The 19,274-nt window shown below is 40.2% G+C and overlaps 2 protein-coding genes across 2 annotated transcripts in view; one reads left to right on the forward strand and one right to left on the reverse strand.

The window, feature by feature from the left end:
• The window catches only part of adgrg2a (adhesion G protein-coupled receptor G2a), a 98,215-nt gene extending 94,091 nt beyond the window's left edge, over window positions 1-4,124 (forward strand). The window contains exons 11-17 of the mRNA XM_060900565.1: window positions 48-172; window positions 262-533; window positions 616-715; window positions 806-1,089; window positions 1,172-1,273; window positions 1,440-1,583; window positions 2,259-4,124. Of these exons, the coding sequence (XP_060756548.1) occupies window positions 48-172; window positions 262-533; window positions 616-715; window positions 806-1,089; window positions 1,172-1,273; window positions 1,440-1,583; window positions 2,259-2,347 (1,116 nt within the window). The 3' untranslated portion in view covers window positions 2,348-4,124. The remainder of the gene's footprint in view (window positions 1-47; window positions 173-261; window positions 534-615; window positions 716-805; window positions 1,090-1,171; window positions 1,274-1,439; window positions 1,584-2,258) is intronic.
• An 876-nt stretch (window positions 4,125-5,000) lies between these two features.
• Window positions 5,001-19,274, reverse strand: part of LOC132867025 (gamma-aminobutyric acid receptor subunit rho-3) — a 47,656-nt gene continuing 33,382 nt past the window's right edge. Inside the window, exons 3-9 of the mRNA XM_060899711.1 lie at window positions 17,014-17,081; window positions 16,696-16,919; window positions 16,106-16,188; window positions 7,107-7,244; window positions 6,833-6,985; window positions 6,013-6,206; window positions 5,001-5,303 (exon numbers count right to left, since the gene is read on the reverse strand). Of these exons, the coding sequence (XP_060755694.1) occupies window positions 5,001-5,303; window positions 6,013-6,206; window positions 6,833-6,985; window positions 7,107-7,244; window positions 16,106-16,188; window positions 16,696-16,919; window positions 17,014-17,081 (1,163 nt within the window). The remainder of the gene's footprint in view (window positions 5,304-6,012; window positions 6,207-6,832; window positions 6,986-7,106; window positions 7,245-16,105; window positions 16,189-16,695; window positions 16,920-17,013; window positions 17,082-19,274) is intronic.

The raw sequence follows: 19,274 nt of genomic DNA on the forward strand, positions 1-19,274 counted from the left end.
TTTGTTTGGTATCTAGATTCAGTTGTTTTGTTTTTTCATTTGTAAAGGACCTTTCCAGAGATGAAGTTACTAACCAAGTGCAGGGCACCATCCTCACCTTCATCACTTTCATTGGATGTGGGATTTCCGCCATCTTCCTTGCTGTCACCCTCCTCACCTACCTGGCCTTTGAGTGAGTCAAACAAAACCTTCCATCTTCAATTCAGAGATAAAATAATGGATGTTTTTTGTTTACTTACCTTCTCGTTCTTATTTCTTCAGCAAAATCCGCAAAGACATTCCATCCAAGATCCTCATCCAGCTGTGTTTGGCGCTTTTCCTACTCAACATGGTCTTTCTGGTAGACTCATGGCTGGCGCTCTACACGAATGCTGTTGGCCTCTGCATCTCCACGGCCTTCTTTCTGCATTACTTCTTGCTCGCCTCCTTCACATGGATGGGTCTGGAGGCTTTGCACCTCTACCTGAGTATTGTCAAGGTCTTCCAACAACTTGTGTCGCACTACATGCTGAAATTCTCTCTGCTGGGATGGGGTGAGTTCCTATAGAGAACCAGCTGTTAGAGTTAAATTTGGATTGTGATTTGATTTACTAAAGGTGTGTTTCTGCATTTCAGGTATACCATTAATCATTGTTATCATTGTGATTTCGGTGGACAAAAATAACTATGGCCTCATTGCGTATGGAAATTATGGAGATGGGAGCACAGATGACTTGTAAGTTGGAGCTTTATGGAAAATCAGTTCAACGTAATGGAGGTTGATACCATTTTTAATAATCTGTTATGTGCTTATTTTTCTTTTCAGCTGCTGGCTGAAGAATGACATAGTCTTTTACGTGTCAGTGGTGGCCTACTTCTGTGTGATCTTCCTGGCCAACCTGATCATATTTGTGGTGGTCATGGTACAGCTGAGACGCATCAAACGACAAAACCCCCAAAATAACCAACACCGCAAAGGATTCCAGGATCTACGCAGCATTGCTGGTCTGACCATCTTACTCGGCCTCACCTGGGGATTTGCTTTTTTTGCTTGGGGCCCTGTCAAGTTGGCATTCATGTACCTCTTCACCATCTTCAACTCCTTCCAAGGTGAGAGCTATCAACATCTGGTTCTTCTATGAGTAAGCATGCAAAAAGCCTGACTAACTGTTTGTTCTTTTTATTTCCAAAGGTTTTTTCATCTTCTTGTTTCACTGTGCGGTAAAAGAGAATGTCCGGAGACAATGGAGAGCCTACCTCTGCTGTGGGAGGTTCAGACTCGCAGAAAACTCAGGTACAATTTTGGACATTCACACACGAACCAATAACTAGTTGCAGGTTGCCAGCACCACTTCTCTTATCCTTCTTAACCTGTGATTTTCCAACTCCACGATGCACTAGGAAATGATATTTTCACACATCCTATGGTGTTCTAAATCATTCATTCCTTATGTGTGCAGATTGGAGCCGGGTAGCAAATCAAAACACCAAGAAGAATTCGGTCATCACAGCCAACATTTCCCAGTCCTCTTTTAACCCTTCACATCCTTCAAGAAACTCCTCGATGAGCAGTGACAGCTTGGGCTTATCATCAAGCATGAACAGTCAGTTCTCCTGCAGTCAAATCTCAGAAATAAGTACCTTATACCACAGCACTGTTGAATTCCTGATTGTGACTCGTATTCATTATCGTTTCTACTTGTATTGTAACAGTTTTTACACAGGGACTTGTACTGTATGTAGATGCTCCACATTAAAAAAAAAAAAGTATACAATTTTTCATCTGGTGAGGTTTTCTTTAACGAGATATTTATTTACGTTTCATTTATGGAAGGAGTCTCCAGTGTTTACTTCCAGCTGTCTTTTTTTTCCCTGTAACATTGTTCAGACATTTTCAGGACGGAGGAGTTTACGTTTCTTTGCAGTTTCTCGATAACATGACAAGCTGCGTATTTTTAGCTAAATAAGTTCGAGAGAGAGAGAGGAAAAAAAAGAGAGGCTGATGAGGAAAGTCACTTCACAGACATTCTATGTAACTAAAAAAATTACAACATTTATTTAATAAAGAAACTATGCTAATAGTTGATGAATTGCTGTGGTATGAGGACATTGTAACAGGAAAATAATCAACAGTATCTCTGCCACTCTGGAGTTGATTACTTTCCTACAGCAACATGACATGAATGGAGTGTTTTATTTCCTAACATATTGTACAGATTTCGTTAAGGATTCTGCAAAAAAAAAAAATTTAATATGACACGTTTATTTTCACATTTCAGACTTACCTGTAGATGACAGTGGGTTTGTGTCTTCTGATGAGTCCAGCATCCCCCTCAACAACAGCTTGAGTCAGCCCTCCCTCACATGAACGATTCTTGGATGTATTCCAGTCTGTATTCCTGGGAGAGCTTCTGGATGTACTGCAACCCTGATCAGGATAAAATAGTTAATGAAGGATGGGATAAATGTGAAACAGAGGAACAGTACCTGAACCTGAGAGCATCCGGTGTGCACCATAACACCTCATACAGATGTAACAGTATGAAACAACGAAACAGAATAACATATAATGGAGAAACATTATGAGGATAGAGTCAAGTCAAAGTCCCTCCTGTACTAGGACCTGATCTTCCCAGGCAGTCTTGTGTCCCAGTACTAACCAGGCTCTTAAGGTATATTGGGTGGCACCGATCTCTGTTTCTACAGCCATTGGCCTCTCACATAGCTAGGGTTACAGTGGGGCCGTGTCCTCTGGTAACCGCGGCGCCTTGCCAGATGGCAGTAGGTACCATTTTTATGATGGTCTTTGGTATGACCCAACCACGAGTAGAACTCACGATCTCCCAGTCAAGAGGCAGACACGCTAACCACTAGTGCACGGATGAATACAGGACAGAGCTGTTTCAATCAGGAAAAGACAGTAAATAAAGTTGGGGGGAATCGTTACAGCTTATGAGATGAACAAAACCTGAGCAAAAATCCTTGAGAAAAATAAGCGACATGAAAGAAATGAAGAAACAAGTTGTATTTATGAGAGAAACCAGCATTATACATTAACTCCTACCTATTACAGTAGGCTACTAAGTCATGAAATGTAACTTATAAAATATTTCAGAGACTGAAAAACTGTGTGCGTTCTGTTTAATTCTTATACAGCAAATCAGTGATGAATGTACAAAGAGAATGTCATAGTCTTTAAATACACTAATGTTGGAGGTGATGTGTGTTTAGTGTGTTAACAATTTAGAGATGATTATTTATGGAAGCTAAAAAAAAATCTCTAAAACAGAGAAGCACTTAATTTTGTTTATTCTGTTAAATAAACAGTGAATCAGTTATTGTTGTATTGATTGTAGGTAGTATACGGTACCTCATAAAGGTTTATCTGTCATGGAATGGCATCCCATCCAGGACGTGTTCCTGCATCAGGTCCAGCGTTCGCAGGATCGGCTCCAGACCCACCATGACCCTGACCAGGATAAAGCACTTACTAAAGATGAATGAATGAAAATTATTTAGATGATTCATGTTGACTCAACATCCGAGTTCATCTTACTTTGATTCTTTTATATGACGGAGTAATGTTGCACTTTATAATGCTGTGATGACTCTTGATTGTTGTAACTTATTAAGGGTCGGTCCTGAATTTCTTGTATTTTTAGAGAATTATTTTGGCTCTAAAGTATAAAGTCTCTGTATAATTTAGGTTGATCAGGATTGCCCCGTAACATCTGGGAGAAATAATGTATGTTCTTAAGTTATTTAGACTTACAAAATGTTGAAATGAAGATTTTATTTTTGATCACTGTTGATTTATTTCTTTGTTTTGTTTACTTCTCTAAAGCACTCTGAACTGTATTTTAAATGAACCAAAGTTATTATATAAATGTTGCTTATTATTTTTATTAGTTTTTACTTTTACTATTAATATTATTATTTATGAAGGTCGCCCCTGGTGGATAAATGAAGTAGAGCACAGAAAGCAGAGGTGATTATTTTGGTCAATTTCTGGGTTTTTGTTTGTTTGTTTGTTTGTTTGTTTGTTTGTTTGTTTGTTTATTTGTTTGTTTTTGCACATCTGCTCTTAACCTGTGAATATTTTTTGTTTGTTGTTTCTTGAATAAATCTATTAAAATGTAATTAAATCTCATTCTCATCTCATTATCTCTAGCCGCTTTATCCTTCTACAGGGTCGCAGGCAAGCTGGAGCCTATCCCAGCTGACTATGGGCGAAAGGCGGGGTACACCCTGGACAAGTCGCCAGGTCATCACAGGGTTGACACATAGACACAGACAACCATTCACACTCACATTCACACCTACGGTCAATTTAGAGTCACCAGTTAACCTAACCTGCATGTCTTTGGACTGTGGGGGAAACCGGAGCACCCGGAGGAAACCCACGCGGACACCTGGAGAACACGCAAACTCCACACAGAAAGGCCCTCGCCGGCCACGTGGCTCGAACCCGGACCTTCTTGCTGTGAGGCGACAGTGCTAACCACTACACCACCGTGCCGCCCGATGTAATTAAATTTTCCATTAAATTCATCTTTTTAACATTTAACACTCAAAGTCCTTTCATCGAAGACCCATTTTAGACCGTTTTCAACTTTTTTCCTTTTTCTCCAATATACAGTGCCAGTCAAAATGTTGGACACATTTTCTAATTCAGTGTTTTTTCTTTATTTTTATGAATTAAAAGTCACTTCATGTCTTAAGTAATGATGGATGTCGTTTCTCTTTACTTGGTTGTTTGGTTCTTGACAATAATATGGATTACTACAGTTGTGGAACAGGGCTATTTACTGTATTTTTATTATTTACTGTTTGATCTCAAATGCATTAAGAAGGCAAGAAACTCGTCCACTAATTAACTTTTGACAAGGCAATTGGTTAATGTGGAATGTCCTTTACAGTCACAAGGTTATTTTGACGTAAACTAATCGTCATGATTCACATTATGTGTGAAAGAACCATCCTGATCAGATTTTCCCCTGAGTTCAGGTTCTGTTTGAGGTTCAGGTATAGACGCTCCAGTAGATGATGTTAAAGGTGAGGTAGGCGAGAGGAAACAGGATCCTGGAGTACGAGTCAATCATGTAGCTGTTGCTCATGAGCAGCTGGAGGTGGTGTTTCAGAGGCTGTGTTTTCCGCAGACGTGTGCCCAGTGCAGGAGGAGCCTCGGGTATGCTGGAATTCTGTGAGGACACAGGAGGTTCCACGCCGAGGTCTGTCAACTGAGGGAAGGTGTTGAGATCGATGTCATTGTCATGGAAACAGCCGTCGAAGGCCATGGCCTGGGAAGCATCGAGTCTGGAGAGCTACAGACAGGAAGGAAACATCATTACAAAAAACTCCTAAGGATGTGATGAGTTTAAATCTGATGTGGGATTTTCACCAGCAGAGGGCGACATTTCAATAGCTAAACAACAGTAAATACATCTGATCATAAACCCTTCACAAAGCCTCGCCCACTAATTATATCTCATCTCATTATCTCTAGCCGCTTTATCCTGTTCTACAGGGTTGCAGGCAAGCTGGAGCCTATCCCAGCTGACTACGGGCGAAAGGCGGGGTACACCCTGGACAAGTCGCCAGGTCATCACAGGACTGACACATAGACACAGACAACCATTCACACTCACATTCACACCTACGGTCAATTTAGAGTCACCAGTTAACCTAACCTGCATGTCTTTGGACTGTGGGGGAAACCGGAGCACCCGGAGGAAACCCACGCGGACACGGGGAGAACATGCAAACTCCGCACAGAAAGGCCCTCGCCGGCCACGGGGTTCGAACCCGGACCTTCTTGCTGTGAGGCAACAGCGCTAACCACTACACCACTGTGCCGCCCCACTAATTATATACACCTCTAAATAAATCTGAAATTGACACTTTACAAAGCCCTACTCACTAACTGTATTCACTTATAAATAATTCAGTGAATTTTAGCAAAACGTCAACAGAAACTAATTAATATGCAACATTAAACTTTATAACTTTTTGACTGTAAGAGAAGATCTTGACCTTTCCCTTCTTCATTTTCTTCATCTCCTCGACAGTGGTGAAGTAGTTGACAGCAGCATACTCGATGACTGACAGGAAGACAAACAGGAAGCTGGCCCACAGATAGATATCCACCGCTTTTACATAGGATACCTGGGGCATGGACGCTGACACGCCGGTGATGATGGTCGACATGGTCAAGACAGTGGTGATTCCTGCATTGGAGCAAAAAAAATAAACAATTTGTGAAGGTCAAGTTCTATAAAATTCCTTAAGGACAAACATCAATGATTCATTTATTTGCATTGATAAATAAAAAAGATGCATCAATTTGAATTAGTTTAGTTTCCCGCTGGTGCTTTATAACTTTTAACTAGAGTCATACAGTCTGAACAAATGAGATGTTCGTTTTGAATTAAAAAAAAAACACTACTTTGTCCAATCATCTTTAAACATTTTGTTCTTGTCAACTCTTTTAAAAAAAGCTCTCGTTACATCACTAATCAGACCAAAGAGGTTAAATAAAATAATCTATGAAGGTCTAGGAAAACTCATCCTTTCTGTGATGAGCTACCTTTAGCTAAATAATTTGCACAGATGCATGTGACTGGCTGAAACAGAGTCTCTGAGATAAAAGCCAAATTTCTTTCCATACATTTATCGGTTATGTTACAGTATTTGTCCAAGTGCATGGGTCAGTTTGCACAAATACTGAACCAGGTCTACATCTACATGCAGACCATCGTTAGTGGGCAGGGCTATAAGAAGGTAAATGTTGTGGACAGAGAGTTTGGTTCAAACAAAGTGAGAGTCCAACCATAATTTTGCATGTATGTGGTACCGAGTGAGACACGAGCAGGAACGGCCCGTCTGTCAATCCAAAAGGACACCCAGGAGAGCACAACCATTAACATTGTTGGAAAGTAGGTCTGTAGCATGAAGAAGAAAATGTGTCTCCTGAGAATGAAGTTGATATAGAGTCTATTGTACCAACCTGAGAGGAAACGGAGACAAAGCCGGCTGTTACTCTGTCCTTTTGGTAAAGGAAATATGAGTAAAAGTAAGATACAAAAATAAAAAATAAAAATACATTTTAAAAAAAACACAAATAGTACCGGTACTGCTGTAGAATGCCAGGCCACTGGAAGGGTTAAACTCTTCTATAAAGAACTGAGAGAGAACAATCTCATCGGTTCTTAGAGAGTCGTTTCCACTCTTCCAGTACAGCATGAGGTCATTTTCATTATAAGCATCTGTGTGATAACACACGAGGTTTTATTAGAAAAAAGTTAAACTTGTAATTAGAATTTTATCAAAGGGACAGTTTTGGTCTTGAACTTGAATATAATATGAAATTCAGTTAGTTAAATTATACAGACATCACATTACATCAAATTCTTCTGATGTTTTTAATATAATTAGGTTTTTGACGATGTTGATTCTTTGTTTTGAGATTGTTAGGAATCAGATGTTGCTTCAAAAAAATTCAATATACAAATTTCTCAGCTCATTATCTCTAGCCGTTTTAAATCCTGTTCTACAGGGTCGCAGGCAAGCTGGAGCCCATCCCAGCTGACTATGGGCGAAAGGCGGGGTACACCCTGGACAAGTCGCCAGGTCATCACAGGGCTGACACATAGACACAGACAACCATTCACACTCACATTCACACCTATGGTCAATTTAGAGTCACCAGTTAACCTAACCTGCATGTCTTTGGACTGTGGGGGAAACCGGAGCACCCGGAGGAAACCCACGTGGACACGGGGAGAACATGCAAACTCCGCACAGAAAGGCCCTCGCCAGCCACGGGGCTCGAACCTGGACCTTCTTGCTGTGAGGCGACAGCGCTAACCACAACACCACCGTGCCGCCCATATACAAATTTGAAAAATGAAAATCATAAAAATACAGATTTTTTTTTTTGTAAAAGAAGCTGAAGTGTGTGGAATTCCCAGGGAAAAGTAGATGCTTTAGAGCCGACATTTTATGAAAAACATACTTATTCAGTTCTTGTGCACAAATTTTTGGGTATCTTGAGCTGACCAGCCCACTAACTCTGAAATAAGATGCATAGTCCATTTCTTTTGCGCTCCTTTTTCAGAAAACATGTGATTCAACAATCTGTTCGGATCCGACTCCTCTTTCTATGTCACAAGAGGAGCTCATTAGAATAATCCCACCCCCATCTGAGCATCTCCACTCATGAGACCATCCCTGTGTCCGAAATCACTCCCTACAGTCATGTGAAAAAGAAAGTACACCCTCTTTCAAGTCTAGGTTTTAAGTGTCAGGACACAAAAAAAAATTATCTGGTCCTTACCAGGTCTTAAATTTAGGCAAATACAACCTCAGATGACCAATAACATATGACATATTCACCCTGTCATTATTTATTTAACACAAATTGAGCCAAAAATGCAGTAGTAGTGTGTGAAAAATTAAGTACACCCTTACTGCTCCCATAGAAATTATGAAGGCAATTAGCAGCCAGGTGTTGCTGATCAAATGAATTTGATTAATTGAGCATCAGCACGTGTGACGACCTCTTAAAAAGCAGAAGTTTTGGCAGTTTGCTGGTCTGGAGCACTCAGGTGTGTGTTAACAAAATGCTAAGGAGGAAAGACATCAGCAATGATCTTAGAGAAGCAATTGTTGCTGCACATCAGTCTGGAAAGGGTTATAAGGCCATTTCCAAACAATTTGAAATCTATCATTCTACTGTGAGAAAGATTATTCAGAAGTGGAAGACACTCAAGACAGTTGCCAATCTTCCCAGGAGTGGATGTCCCAGCAATATTACTCCATGTTAGGGCTGGTGGAGGTATGGTGAAGTTAGGATCCAAAAACAGAACACAGACAGTAATCCAATAATTAAGATGACTTAATACAGGGAAGAAAGGGTGTGGCAAAAGATAAACAAACAGGACAAAAAACAAATAGCAAAAATAGTCAGGGCAAAATGAGAACAAACAACTTGACAAAAACATGACAGGCAAAGACAAAAACACTTGCACAAAAAACGATAAACAAGAAAAGACCCTTAGGGCAAAAACCATGAACCAGAAATAACCCTTAGTGCAAAAAACCAAGAGCTGCAAAAACCATGGACAAGAGAAAATAGCTAGAGAGAAAACCCATGAGGAGCAAGAGAGGCACAGAAACAGCTAGAAAAGCAAACAAGATGTTCTGGCAAAAACAAAGTCTGAGAATGGCCTTTAAATAAGCAGCAGTGAAAACCAGGACGTAAGTTCAGGGGAGAAGGAATTCCTGTCCCGGATCCTGATCGGCGCTGGCGTGAGAGATCCATAACCTCCAGAGTAGATGTCCAGGGCGGAGCATGACACTCCAAGGTCCGAGAAATTGCAAAAAACCCAAGAACTACATTTAGGATTCTACAAGCCACAGTTAGCATGTTAAATGTTAAAGTTCATGACAGTACAATTAGAAAAAGACTGTGCAAGTATGGCTTGTTTGGAAGAGTTGCCGGAAGAACACCTCTTCTATCTAAAAAGAACATGGCAGCACGGCTTAGGTTTGCAAAGATGCATCTGAACAAGCCACAAGCCTCTTGGAACAATGTCCTTTGGACAGATGAGACCAAAGTGGAAATGTTTGGCCATAATGCGCAGCACCATGTTTGGCGAAAACCAAACACAGCATATCAACACAAACACCTCATACCAACCATCAAGCACGGTGGTGAAAGGGTGATGATTTGGGCTTGTTTTACAGCCACAGGGCCTGGGCACCTTGCAGTCATTGAGTCAACCATGAACTCCTCTGTATACCAAAGTATTTTAGAGGCAAACGTGAGGCCATCTGTCCAAAAGATAAAGCTTGGCTGCAATTGGGTCATGCAACAGGACAATGATCCCAAGCACACTAGAAAATCTATAGCAGAATGGCTGAAAAAGAAAAGATTCAAGGTGTTGGAATGGCCAAGTCAAAGTCCAGACTTCAAACTAATTGAAATGCTGTGGTGGGACTTTAAAAGAGCTGTGCATAAACAAATGCCCTCAAACATGAATAAACTGAAGCAATGTTGGAAAGAAGAGTGGGCCAAAATTCCTCCACAATGATGTGTGAGACTGATAAAATCATACAGAAAACGATTGCTTCAAGTGATTGCTGCAAAAGGTGGTTCTACAAGCTACTGAATCAAATCAAATCAAATCAAATCAAGTTTATTTGTACAGCGCTTTTAACAATAAACATTGTCGTAAAGCAGCTTTACAGAATTTGAATGACTTAAAACATGAGCTAATTTTATCCCTAATCTATCCCCAATGAGCAAGCCTGTGGCGACGGTGGCAAGGAAAAACTCCCTCAGACGACATGAGGAAGAAACCTCGAGAGGAACCAAACTCAAAAGGGAACCCATCCTCATTTGGGCAATAACAGACAGCCTGACTATAATATTAACAGTTTTAACAGGTATAACCCTCAACTGTCCTCATGGGGCCGTCCTTCACAGGAGTGGGGCGATAAAACTCCGACCAGACACAGGGCATCAGGATGGATCAAGCAGGTCCGAGGGGCAGAAGAGGCCAGCATCTCAATCCCAGGATCAACATGTAACTCAGAGGGACAGATTGGGGGGGAAGAGAGAGAGAAAGAAAACATGTTGTTAGGTATGCCCTAAAAATGACAAGTATTAAATCTGTGTGGTAGGCTCGCAGAGACGAGAGTCTTTACATCAGGCATAACACACAATGGCATGTTAATATGGTAAAATATATCATGACCTGCTCTGGCTGGATGCTTGATTGGGTGATGGGAGCACACTCCTCAGCAATGATGAGATGCAGATGGGACCCTTAGGGCTGGCCAAGACAATTCAGTTACATTTCACCGGGTCTGGGACATGCGACAGAATGTCTGACGGCCGATTCCCTGCAGGCTACGATAGCCAGTCGAGGTCTCCACCGTCTCCACCAAAAGATTTCCTGTTGACTCCATGTAACTCAGAGGGACAGATTTGGGGTGGGGGGGAGGGAAAGAAAACACAGGTGGTTAGGTATGCCCAATGTCACCTGAATAAGTAGGAACAGTAAACATATTGCACTGAGTACAAGCAGGGACTCCGGCAACTAACTATGATAGCATAACTAAAAGGAGAGAGCCAGAAGGTAACACAGGCATGAGGGAGCCCCAGGACATAAAGCAGCCAGCCACTACACTGTCAACAAACTCGAGTGAGCAAGCGAGTGGGGACTGACAGCATCCATACATCCCAGTTTACCAAAACACTCTATGTCTGAGGACCCTCCAGATCTACTCCTTTACCTCATAAACAAAAGGCTTGACTAAACAGATATGTTTTCAGCCTAGACTTAAATGCTGAGACTGTGTCTGATTCCCGAACATTACTTGGAAGGCTGTTCCATAACTGTGGGGCTTTGTAAGAAAAGGCTCTGCCCCCTGATGTAGCTTTCACTATACGAGGTACCAGCAGATAGCCTGCACCTTTTGATCTAAGTAGGCATAGCGGGTCATAGAGGAGCAGAAGTTCACTCAGGTACTGTGGTGCGAGACCATTTAGTGCTTTAAAGGTCAATAGTAGTATTTTATAATCAATACGAAATTTGATTGGGAGCCAATGCAGTGTGGATAAGACAGGCGTGATGTGGTCATATTTTCTAGTTCTAGTAAGGACTCTTGCTGCTGCATTTTGAACTAACTGGAGCTTGTTTATGCACTTATTGGAACATCCAGACAGTAAGGCATTACAATAATCCAACCTGGAGGTAACGAAAGCATGGACTAGTTTTTCTGCATCATGCAATGACATTAAATTTCTTATCTTTGCAATATTTCTGAGATGAAAGAAAGCTATCCGGGTGATGTTATCAATGTGAGTTTCGAATGAAAGACTGGGGTCAATAATCACTCCGAGGTCTTTTACTGCTGCACGTGAAGAAACAGAAAGGCCATCCAGAGTTACTGTGTAATCAGAAAACTTACTTCTAGCTGTATGTGGTCCTAGCACAAGTACTTCAGTCTTGTCAGAGTTAAGCAGAAGGAAATTAATAAGCATCCAGTGTCTAATGTCCTTAACACATTCCTCAATTCTATTAAGCTGGTGTCTCTCATCAGGTTTTGCAGAGACATACAACTGTGTGTCATCAGCATAACAGTGGAAACTAATACAATGTTTACGAATAATATCGCCCAGAGGTAACAAATATAGAGAAAAAAGCAGTGGACCCAAGACAGAACCTTGTGGAACACCAAACTTTACCTTGGTACGTCTAGAAATATCACCATTTATATCAACATACTGATAACGATCAGTTAGATAAGACCTGGGCCAGGAGAGGGCCATTCCCTTAACTCCCACAACATTTTCTAGTCTATCCAGAAGAATGGAATGATCCATGGTATCAAATGCTGCACTAAGGTCAAGCAACACAAGCAGCGAGACACAGCCCTGATCAGATGCCAACAGTAGGTCATTTACTACTTTAATCAGAGCTGTCTCTGTGCTATGATGAGGTCTAAATCCTGACTGATACATTTCATGGATGTTATTCCTATGTAAATATAAGCATAACTGCTGTGCCACAGCTTTTTCAAGGATCTTGGAGATAAAGGGGAGGTTTGATATTGGCCGATAATTGGACAGCTGACAGGGATCAAGGTCAGGTTTTTTAATCAGGGGTTTGATAACTGCTAGTTTAAAGGATTTGGGTACATTGCCAATCATAAGAGAAGAATTTATTATTTTTAGAAGCGGTTCAATTACTCCAGGCATTATCAGTTTGAATATATGTGTCGGTAAGGGATCTAGTACGCAAGTTGAGGCTTTTGATGTAGAGATTAATGAAAGTAATTCAGTTTCTTTTAGGGGAGTAAAACATTCTAACTGATGATCTGATACAGTTATATTGTTAATACAAGGTCACTTTCATTGTCTAACCTTAAATTAGTAGTTTGAATTTTTTGTCGGATATTCTCAATTTTGTCATTAAAAAAATTCATGAAGTCGTTGCTACTACATACTGCAGGTGTGCATGTGTTGATAGTGGACTTATTCCTGGTTAATTTTGCTACAGTATTAAATAGGAATCCAGGATTATTTTTGTTATCTTCTATTAGGGAGGAGAAATATGTTGATCTCGCAGCACTAAGAGCTTTTCTATACTTCAGGAAGCTCTCCTTCCAAGCTAATTTGAACACTACCAATTTTGTTTGACGCCATTTACGTTCCAATTTTCGAGTGGTCTGTTTTAATGTGCGAGTGTCATCATTATACCAGGGTGCTAATTTTTTGTCTCTGACCATTTTCCTTTTAAGAGGAGCTACATTATCTAAAGTATGGCAGAATGTTGACTCTAAGCATTCAGTTGCCTGATCAAGTTCTGCAGGGGCTGACAGTGACCCAATCAAAGTTGACAGCTCTGGGAGATCATTTATAAAGCTCTGTGCAGTAGTTGACGTGAAAGTACGTTTAATACAGTAGCGTGGTGAGGTGCATATATTATTACTCAGACATATTTTGAATGAGAGGAGACAATGATCTGAGATAACTTCAGACTGTGGAAGTATGACTATATTGTCTACGTTTAATCTGAATGTTAGTATTAGATCAAGGGTGTGACCACCATTATGGGTCGGTCCTATGACATTCTGCTTAATCCCGACTGAATCTAAGATGGACACAAACGCTGTTTTTAAAGGGTCTTCTGGGTTATCGAAGTGAATATTAAAATCTCAGACAACTAAAGCTTTGTCTAAGGAAATAACCAGATCTGAGATAAAATCTGCAAATTCAGAAAGAAACTCAGAATATGGCCCCAGGGGCCTGTAAATAATAAGCAATGGAATTAACTGGGTAGACTTATTTTTCGAGGCTACATACATTATATGAGTATGAAGAACTTCAAATGTATTAAATTTATAACCAGGTTTTTGTGTTACACCTAGATAATCGTTATAAAAAACCACGACGCCTCCTCCTCTGCCAGTTAGACGAGGCTGGTGTATATAACTGTATCCAGGAGGATTCGCTTCATTTAATGCTATATATTCATTTGGCTTAATCCATGGTTCTGTTAAACACAGTACATTAAACTCCTGATCAGTAATGAGTTCATTAACCTGTACTGAATCATGGGTTGTACTGACTTTTTCACACATGGATTCTGCATTTTCACTTAATTTTTGTTAAATAAATAATAAAACGGTGGAATACACCTTACGTTAAATTTGCATAATTTTAGGACCTGGTAAGGATCAGATTATTTTTTGTTATGTCTTGGTTGGTAAAACCATGTAACTGGAAGAGGGTATACTTTCTTTTTCACATGACTGTACTCACTATATAGTGAGGTTGCCATTTTGTAGTGTTGTCTGAATGTATAGTGAGCATTATTTACACCTTATATAGTGCACTCAAAGTATTCCCCAGTGCATCATGAAAAGTAGTGTACAACCAATGGTCACTAACCAAGCAATATATAACCAGGCTTCTTACAAAGCCCCACAGTTATGGAACAGCCTTCCAAGTAGTGTTCGGGAATCAGACACAGTCTCAGTGTTTAAGTCTAGGCTGAAAACATATCTGTTTAGTCAAGCCTTTTGTTAAGTGTTTATGAGGTAAAGGAGTAGATCTGGAGGGTCCTCAGACAGAGTGTTTTGGTAAACTGGGATGTATGGATGCTGTCAGTCCCCACTTGCTTGCTCACTCGAGTTTGTTGACGGTGTAGTGGCTGGCTGCTTTATGTCCCGGGACTCCCTCATGCCTGTGTTACCTTCTGGCTCTCCCCTTTTAGTTATGCTGTCATAATTAGTTGTCGGAGTCCCTGCTTGTACTCAGTGCAATATGTATACTGTTCCTACTTATTCAGGTGACATTGGGCATACTTAACAACCTGTGTTTTCTCTCTCCTCCCCCCCAAATCTGTCCCTCTGAATTACATGTTGGTCCTGGGATCGAGATGCTGACCTCTTCTGCTCCTCAGACCTGCCTGATCCATCCTGGTGCCCTGTGTCTGGTTGGAGTCTCATCGCATCGCTCCTGTGGAGGACGGCCCCATGAGGACAGTCGAAAGTCACACCTGGAGGACGCGCTGGACTCTTACAGTAATGCTTTTATGGCTGAGGACTACAGTTGGCTTACTAACTTTAGGACTGCAGTTGTCATGAACAGTTTTGCACTCAAGTTTCCATCAATGAAGAGTTTATAACATCAACGAAACTGACTTCATGTTAAAACTGTTAATGTTATAGTCATGTTGTCTGTTGTTGCCCAAATGAGGATGGGTTCCCTTTTGAGTCTGGTTTCTCTCGAGGTTTCTTCCTCATGTCGTCTGAGGGAGTTTTTCCTTGCCACCGTCGCCACAGGCTTGCTCATTGGGGATAGATTAGGGATAAAATTAGCTCATGTTTTAAGTCGTTCAAATTCTGTAAAGCTGCTTTATGACAATGTTTATTGTTAAAAGCGCTATACAAATAAACTGGACTTGACTTGACCATATCCCATCATGCATTGTGGTCGCACTGAAAGAAATCCAATTAAAAGTCTCAAATTTGATTTAATCAAAGGCAGCAGCAAAGAAGAAAGTATTCAGCCTTGATTTTTAAAAAAACTGAAAGATGCAGGTACTTTGTATTTATTAATGTGGGAAATGCGCTCAGTATAATATGGATTTATCACAAAAATACATTATTTATTATTTTGAAAATCCACCAGCTGACTGATCTGGCACATTTTAATTGTGCGACAGTAATGACATAAATACCAGCGCGACGGACTCGTGTCCGAAAATGATTTTCATTTTACCAATGAGCTCACTATATAGTCCTCTATATAGTAATTCCCTATATAGTGAGTAGGGAGTAGTGAACGAGTGAGTGATTTTGGACATAGGGCATGAGAACAGCCTTTGCAAATGAGGAAACTGCTAGCTGAAAAGGTGGGTGGGTGGAGCTGTGCCACATTAGCATTTAAAGAAACAGACACTCAGATTAGGTGGTTTTGAACAGGGCTATTTCGGGGACAGAAACAAGGTTGAAAAATTCTGGACTAGTGCACACAGTCGATGTTTCAGTCAGATTATTCTGTTGATTATAACATTAAATATTAATTATTATGATGGTAAACACTCACAGCTCTCCAGCTCCAGAGAACAGTTCTGAGTGTCCAGAGGAAAACTGCTGAAGTCCATGGAGCACTGAGCCGTCACTGTTATCCTGCACCAGGAGATAATTCACTCTTTATAATTCAAATTGTTACGAGGCTTAACATCCTGCTTCCTCCAACAACCAGCACAGAACATTTAACACAGCAGGAGCCACCATAAATGTGGCACTTCACGAGGCACCAAAGGAACTGTATTACTTTATATCTCATACAGTTCTGCGTTACAAAGTTAATCATGCAAAAGTAAATTCCTTTACAGGAAATGAATTTTGCATTTTGAAAGGTGCATTTTGTGAAACTTAAAATGAATTTTAATGTCAAGATTTATGCTGTAAGTCAATTTAAAGGAGCATGTTGTACAGTAGCATTAAGACTAGAGTCACATTCAGTAGATTTGTGAAATTATGATCACTGAAATAATTATTATATTTATCCTTTTTCCCTTAAATCATATCATTTAAATTTGGAGCATTAAATGACATACTGGCTTCACATTTTCACAAAATTTAAAGATTTCTTTTCCCGTCCTTTGTCATGTAAACATTTCTAAACACAACCTGACGCTATAAAGAATGTTGCCGTCTGGGTAAACCCTCAGCATGATGTTCTCCATGGTGGTGTCGTGAATGAATGAGCGCTTTGAATGGACAAAGAAGACATCAGGGACCCAGATCTTCTTCACCAGCCGGGCGTCGAACGTTCGGCTCAGGTTGTTTCCTGAGGGAAAAGCCAGACGCTCGTCTTTCCAGTAGTGCCTCAGGTACAGCGTCATAGTGAAGTCCTGAAGAACAAACAGGAAGTGTATTCACACCGGCATTCAGATCCAGAACCTCAAACATGGATCCAGATGTTGGATAAAATGATGACGTGTTTACCATGTTGACCTCTGAGATGCTGTCTAAACTCTCCACCTGGACATCGATACCCACAGGAATGGCAGAGCCTGTCAAAAACAAATCAAAGCAGGTGTAGGAACAAGACGTCCAGACAAACACTAAAGAGTAAGAGATTGTGAACAAGGCCGTGCTTTCTCCACCTGAAAATGTGGAATCGGAGAAGCAACAGAATTGTTTCAAGGGTCTTGTCTTTGTTTGAGAGGAGACAGTGTGATGGCCAACATGTTGAAATACACACACCTAAGTCATCCAAGTGTGTGTGTGTGTGTGTGTTACAGTAAAATACTTAGCGACAGCACAGTGTGACGAAACAGTGTTACAGTTATCACCCCAAAATTGATTCCTTTCCTATAACAACAAATCGGTGAGTGTTTTATTCCTCTTATACCACCATTAGCCAATTACTATGATGTTTTATTTATTAAACAACAACATATCGTAGCTTTTTTGTCTGTTTATAGTTGTGGAACGTAGGAGAAACAAGTAACGTTCTCATTTATGTCAAAGCAGCTACAAACAGTTGTCAGACTTTAAGCTACAGTTTTCCCTCTGACCGTTACAAAGCGCTGGCACTGGAGATTCCTTCCAGAAAAAAGGAGTTACATAAACGTCTCTTTACAGCAAACTTCATATCAATGATCGCACATGTTTAAATCTGTTTATGCGGAGTGTTTGGCCGTATGGGGAACTCGGAATGCGCGATGATAGCGTATTAAAACGAGTGCATTAATAATTATTATTATACATACGAGCCACTTTTTCCATGGAATAAAACCATGTATTCTATTCCTTTCTAGCAGGTTTATTGATGGCATGCAGTATTGTTATAATATTGCTTATCCTCCATGTATTACGCCACTCTCCCCAATGGAGAATGAGTGTGCAATATTGTTATAATATTGCACATTGTCAAGACAACATGACATCACACATCAGAGCTCATGTGAAGATCCAATGACAAAACTTCTGCTGCGCATGCGCACAATCATTTCTTTGCTAGCTGGGAGAGAGGGAAGATCCGGTGCTCAGATTAAGCACTAAATAAATAAACTGAAAACTGAAACTAAAGACATGCTGAACACCTGAAAGGCTACCAAAACTTCATTATATATTCTTCACGCATATTTACAAGAGAAAAACAGACCAAAGGACTTCAACAAACTGGAAAAAAGACACGTCAGAGATATAAAACTTCTGCGCTTGTGAGTGACTGACAGTTTGTACACAAACATGGCGGCGAGGTTTGCCTCATTAAAAGCAGAAGATTGAAAGAGAAAGACGAGCTGAGCACCCGAAAGGCTACCAAAACTTCACTGGATATTCTTCACGCATATTTACAAGAGAAAAACAGACCAACGGACATCAAAAAACTGGAAAAGAGAGTGATGGCGGTCAAAGTTTTGTCAAAGTTCTACTTGGAGGTGAGGAAAAGTGACAGAGACTTTTACAAGAGAACTTCACTCATGGACTTCACTCAGCAAAGCCCTTTTGTTTTGAACAACTGCAATGTAACAATTAACTACAAACAAAAGTAACTGTGAACTTGAACTGTCTACATGGATATACAGTAGCTTGTATATAAGTTGGGTTGTTGTTCAGACTTTTTGGATTTGTACCATTTTTATTGTTAGAACTTTGACTTTGTACATTGGCTTGACAGAACATTGAATTATATTTGATCAGAATCAGCATTCAATATTGGTAAGTTACCCCCCTGTTCTTAACTTTTTATAAAATCTATAATTGTTCCATCGAATGTGTATGTATAATAATAATACTGGTTATCTTTTGTCATGGTCTATCAGATATATTCCATTCAGTTACTCGTCTTTGACTCGTTCAATATCATGCTAGCTGAATGGAATATATTTGATATACCATTCAAAGCTAGCCAATATAATTTAAATATAAATCTGTGAGAGAGAATCAACACCTTCTGACCAATCAGAATCCAGAAATCCAGGGAGAATAATAGCGGGCTTGATAGAGAGCTTTGTTGGACGCCATATTGCACTTTACATTACGTTTACTTTAAGTCTGTATTAAAAATATATTTTGTCTAAATGTAAAGAAGAAAAAAATCAATCAAGCAATCATGTTGCCTTCATCTATGTGAGGAAGGAGAAGTGAATGAGCCATTGTTTTGTCCTGAATCACGTGATCCACTAAGCAAATTTAAGGAAAATCAGGACAGTGACCTTTTCCTCATGTGTTCTGAGATCACAGCTGTCCATCACACT

This window comes from Neoarius graeffei, chromosome 19 (assembly GCF_027579695.1).
Source record: "Neoarius graeffei isolate fNeoGra1 chromosome 19, fNeoGra1.pri, whole genome shotgun sequence".
Taxonomy (NCBI): Eukaryota; Metazoa; Chordata; class Actinopteri; order Siluriformes; family Ariidae; genus Neoarius; species Neoarius graeffei.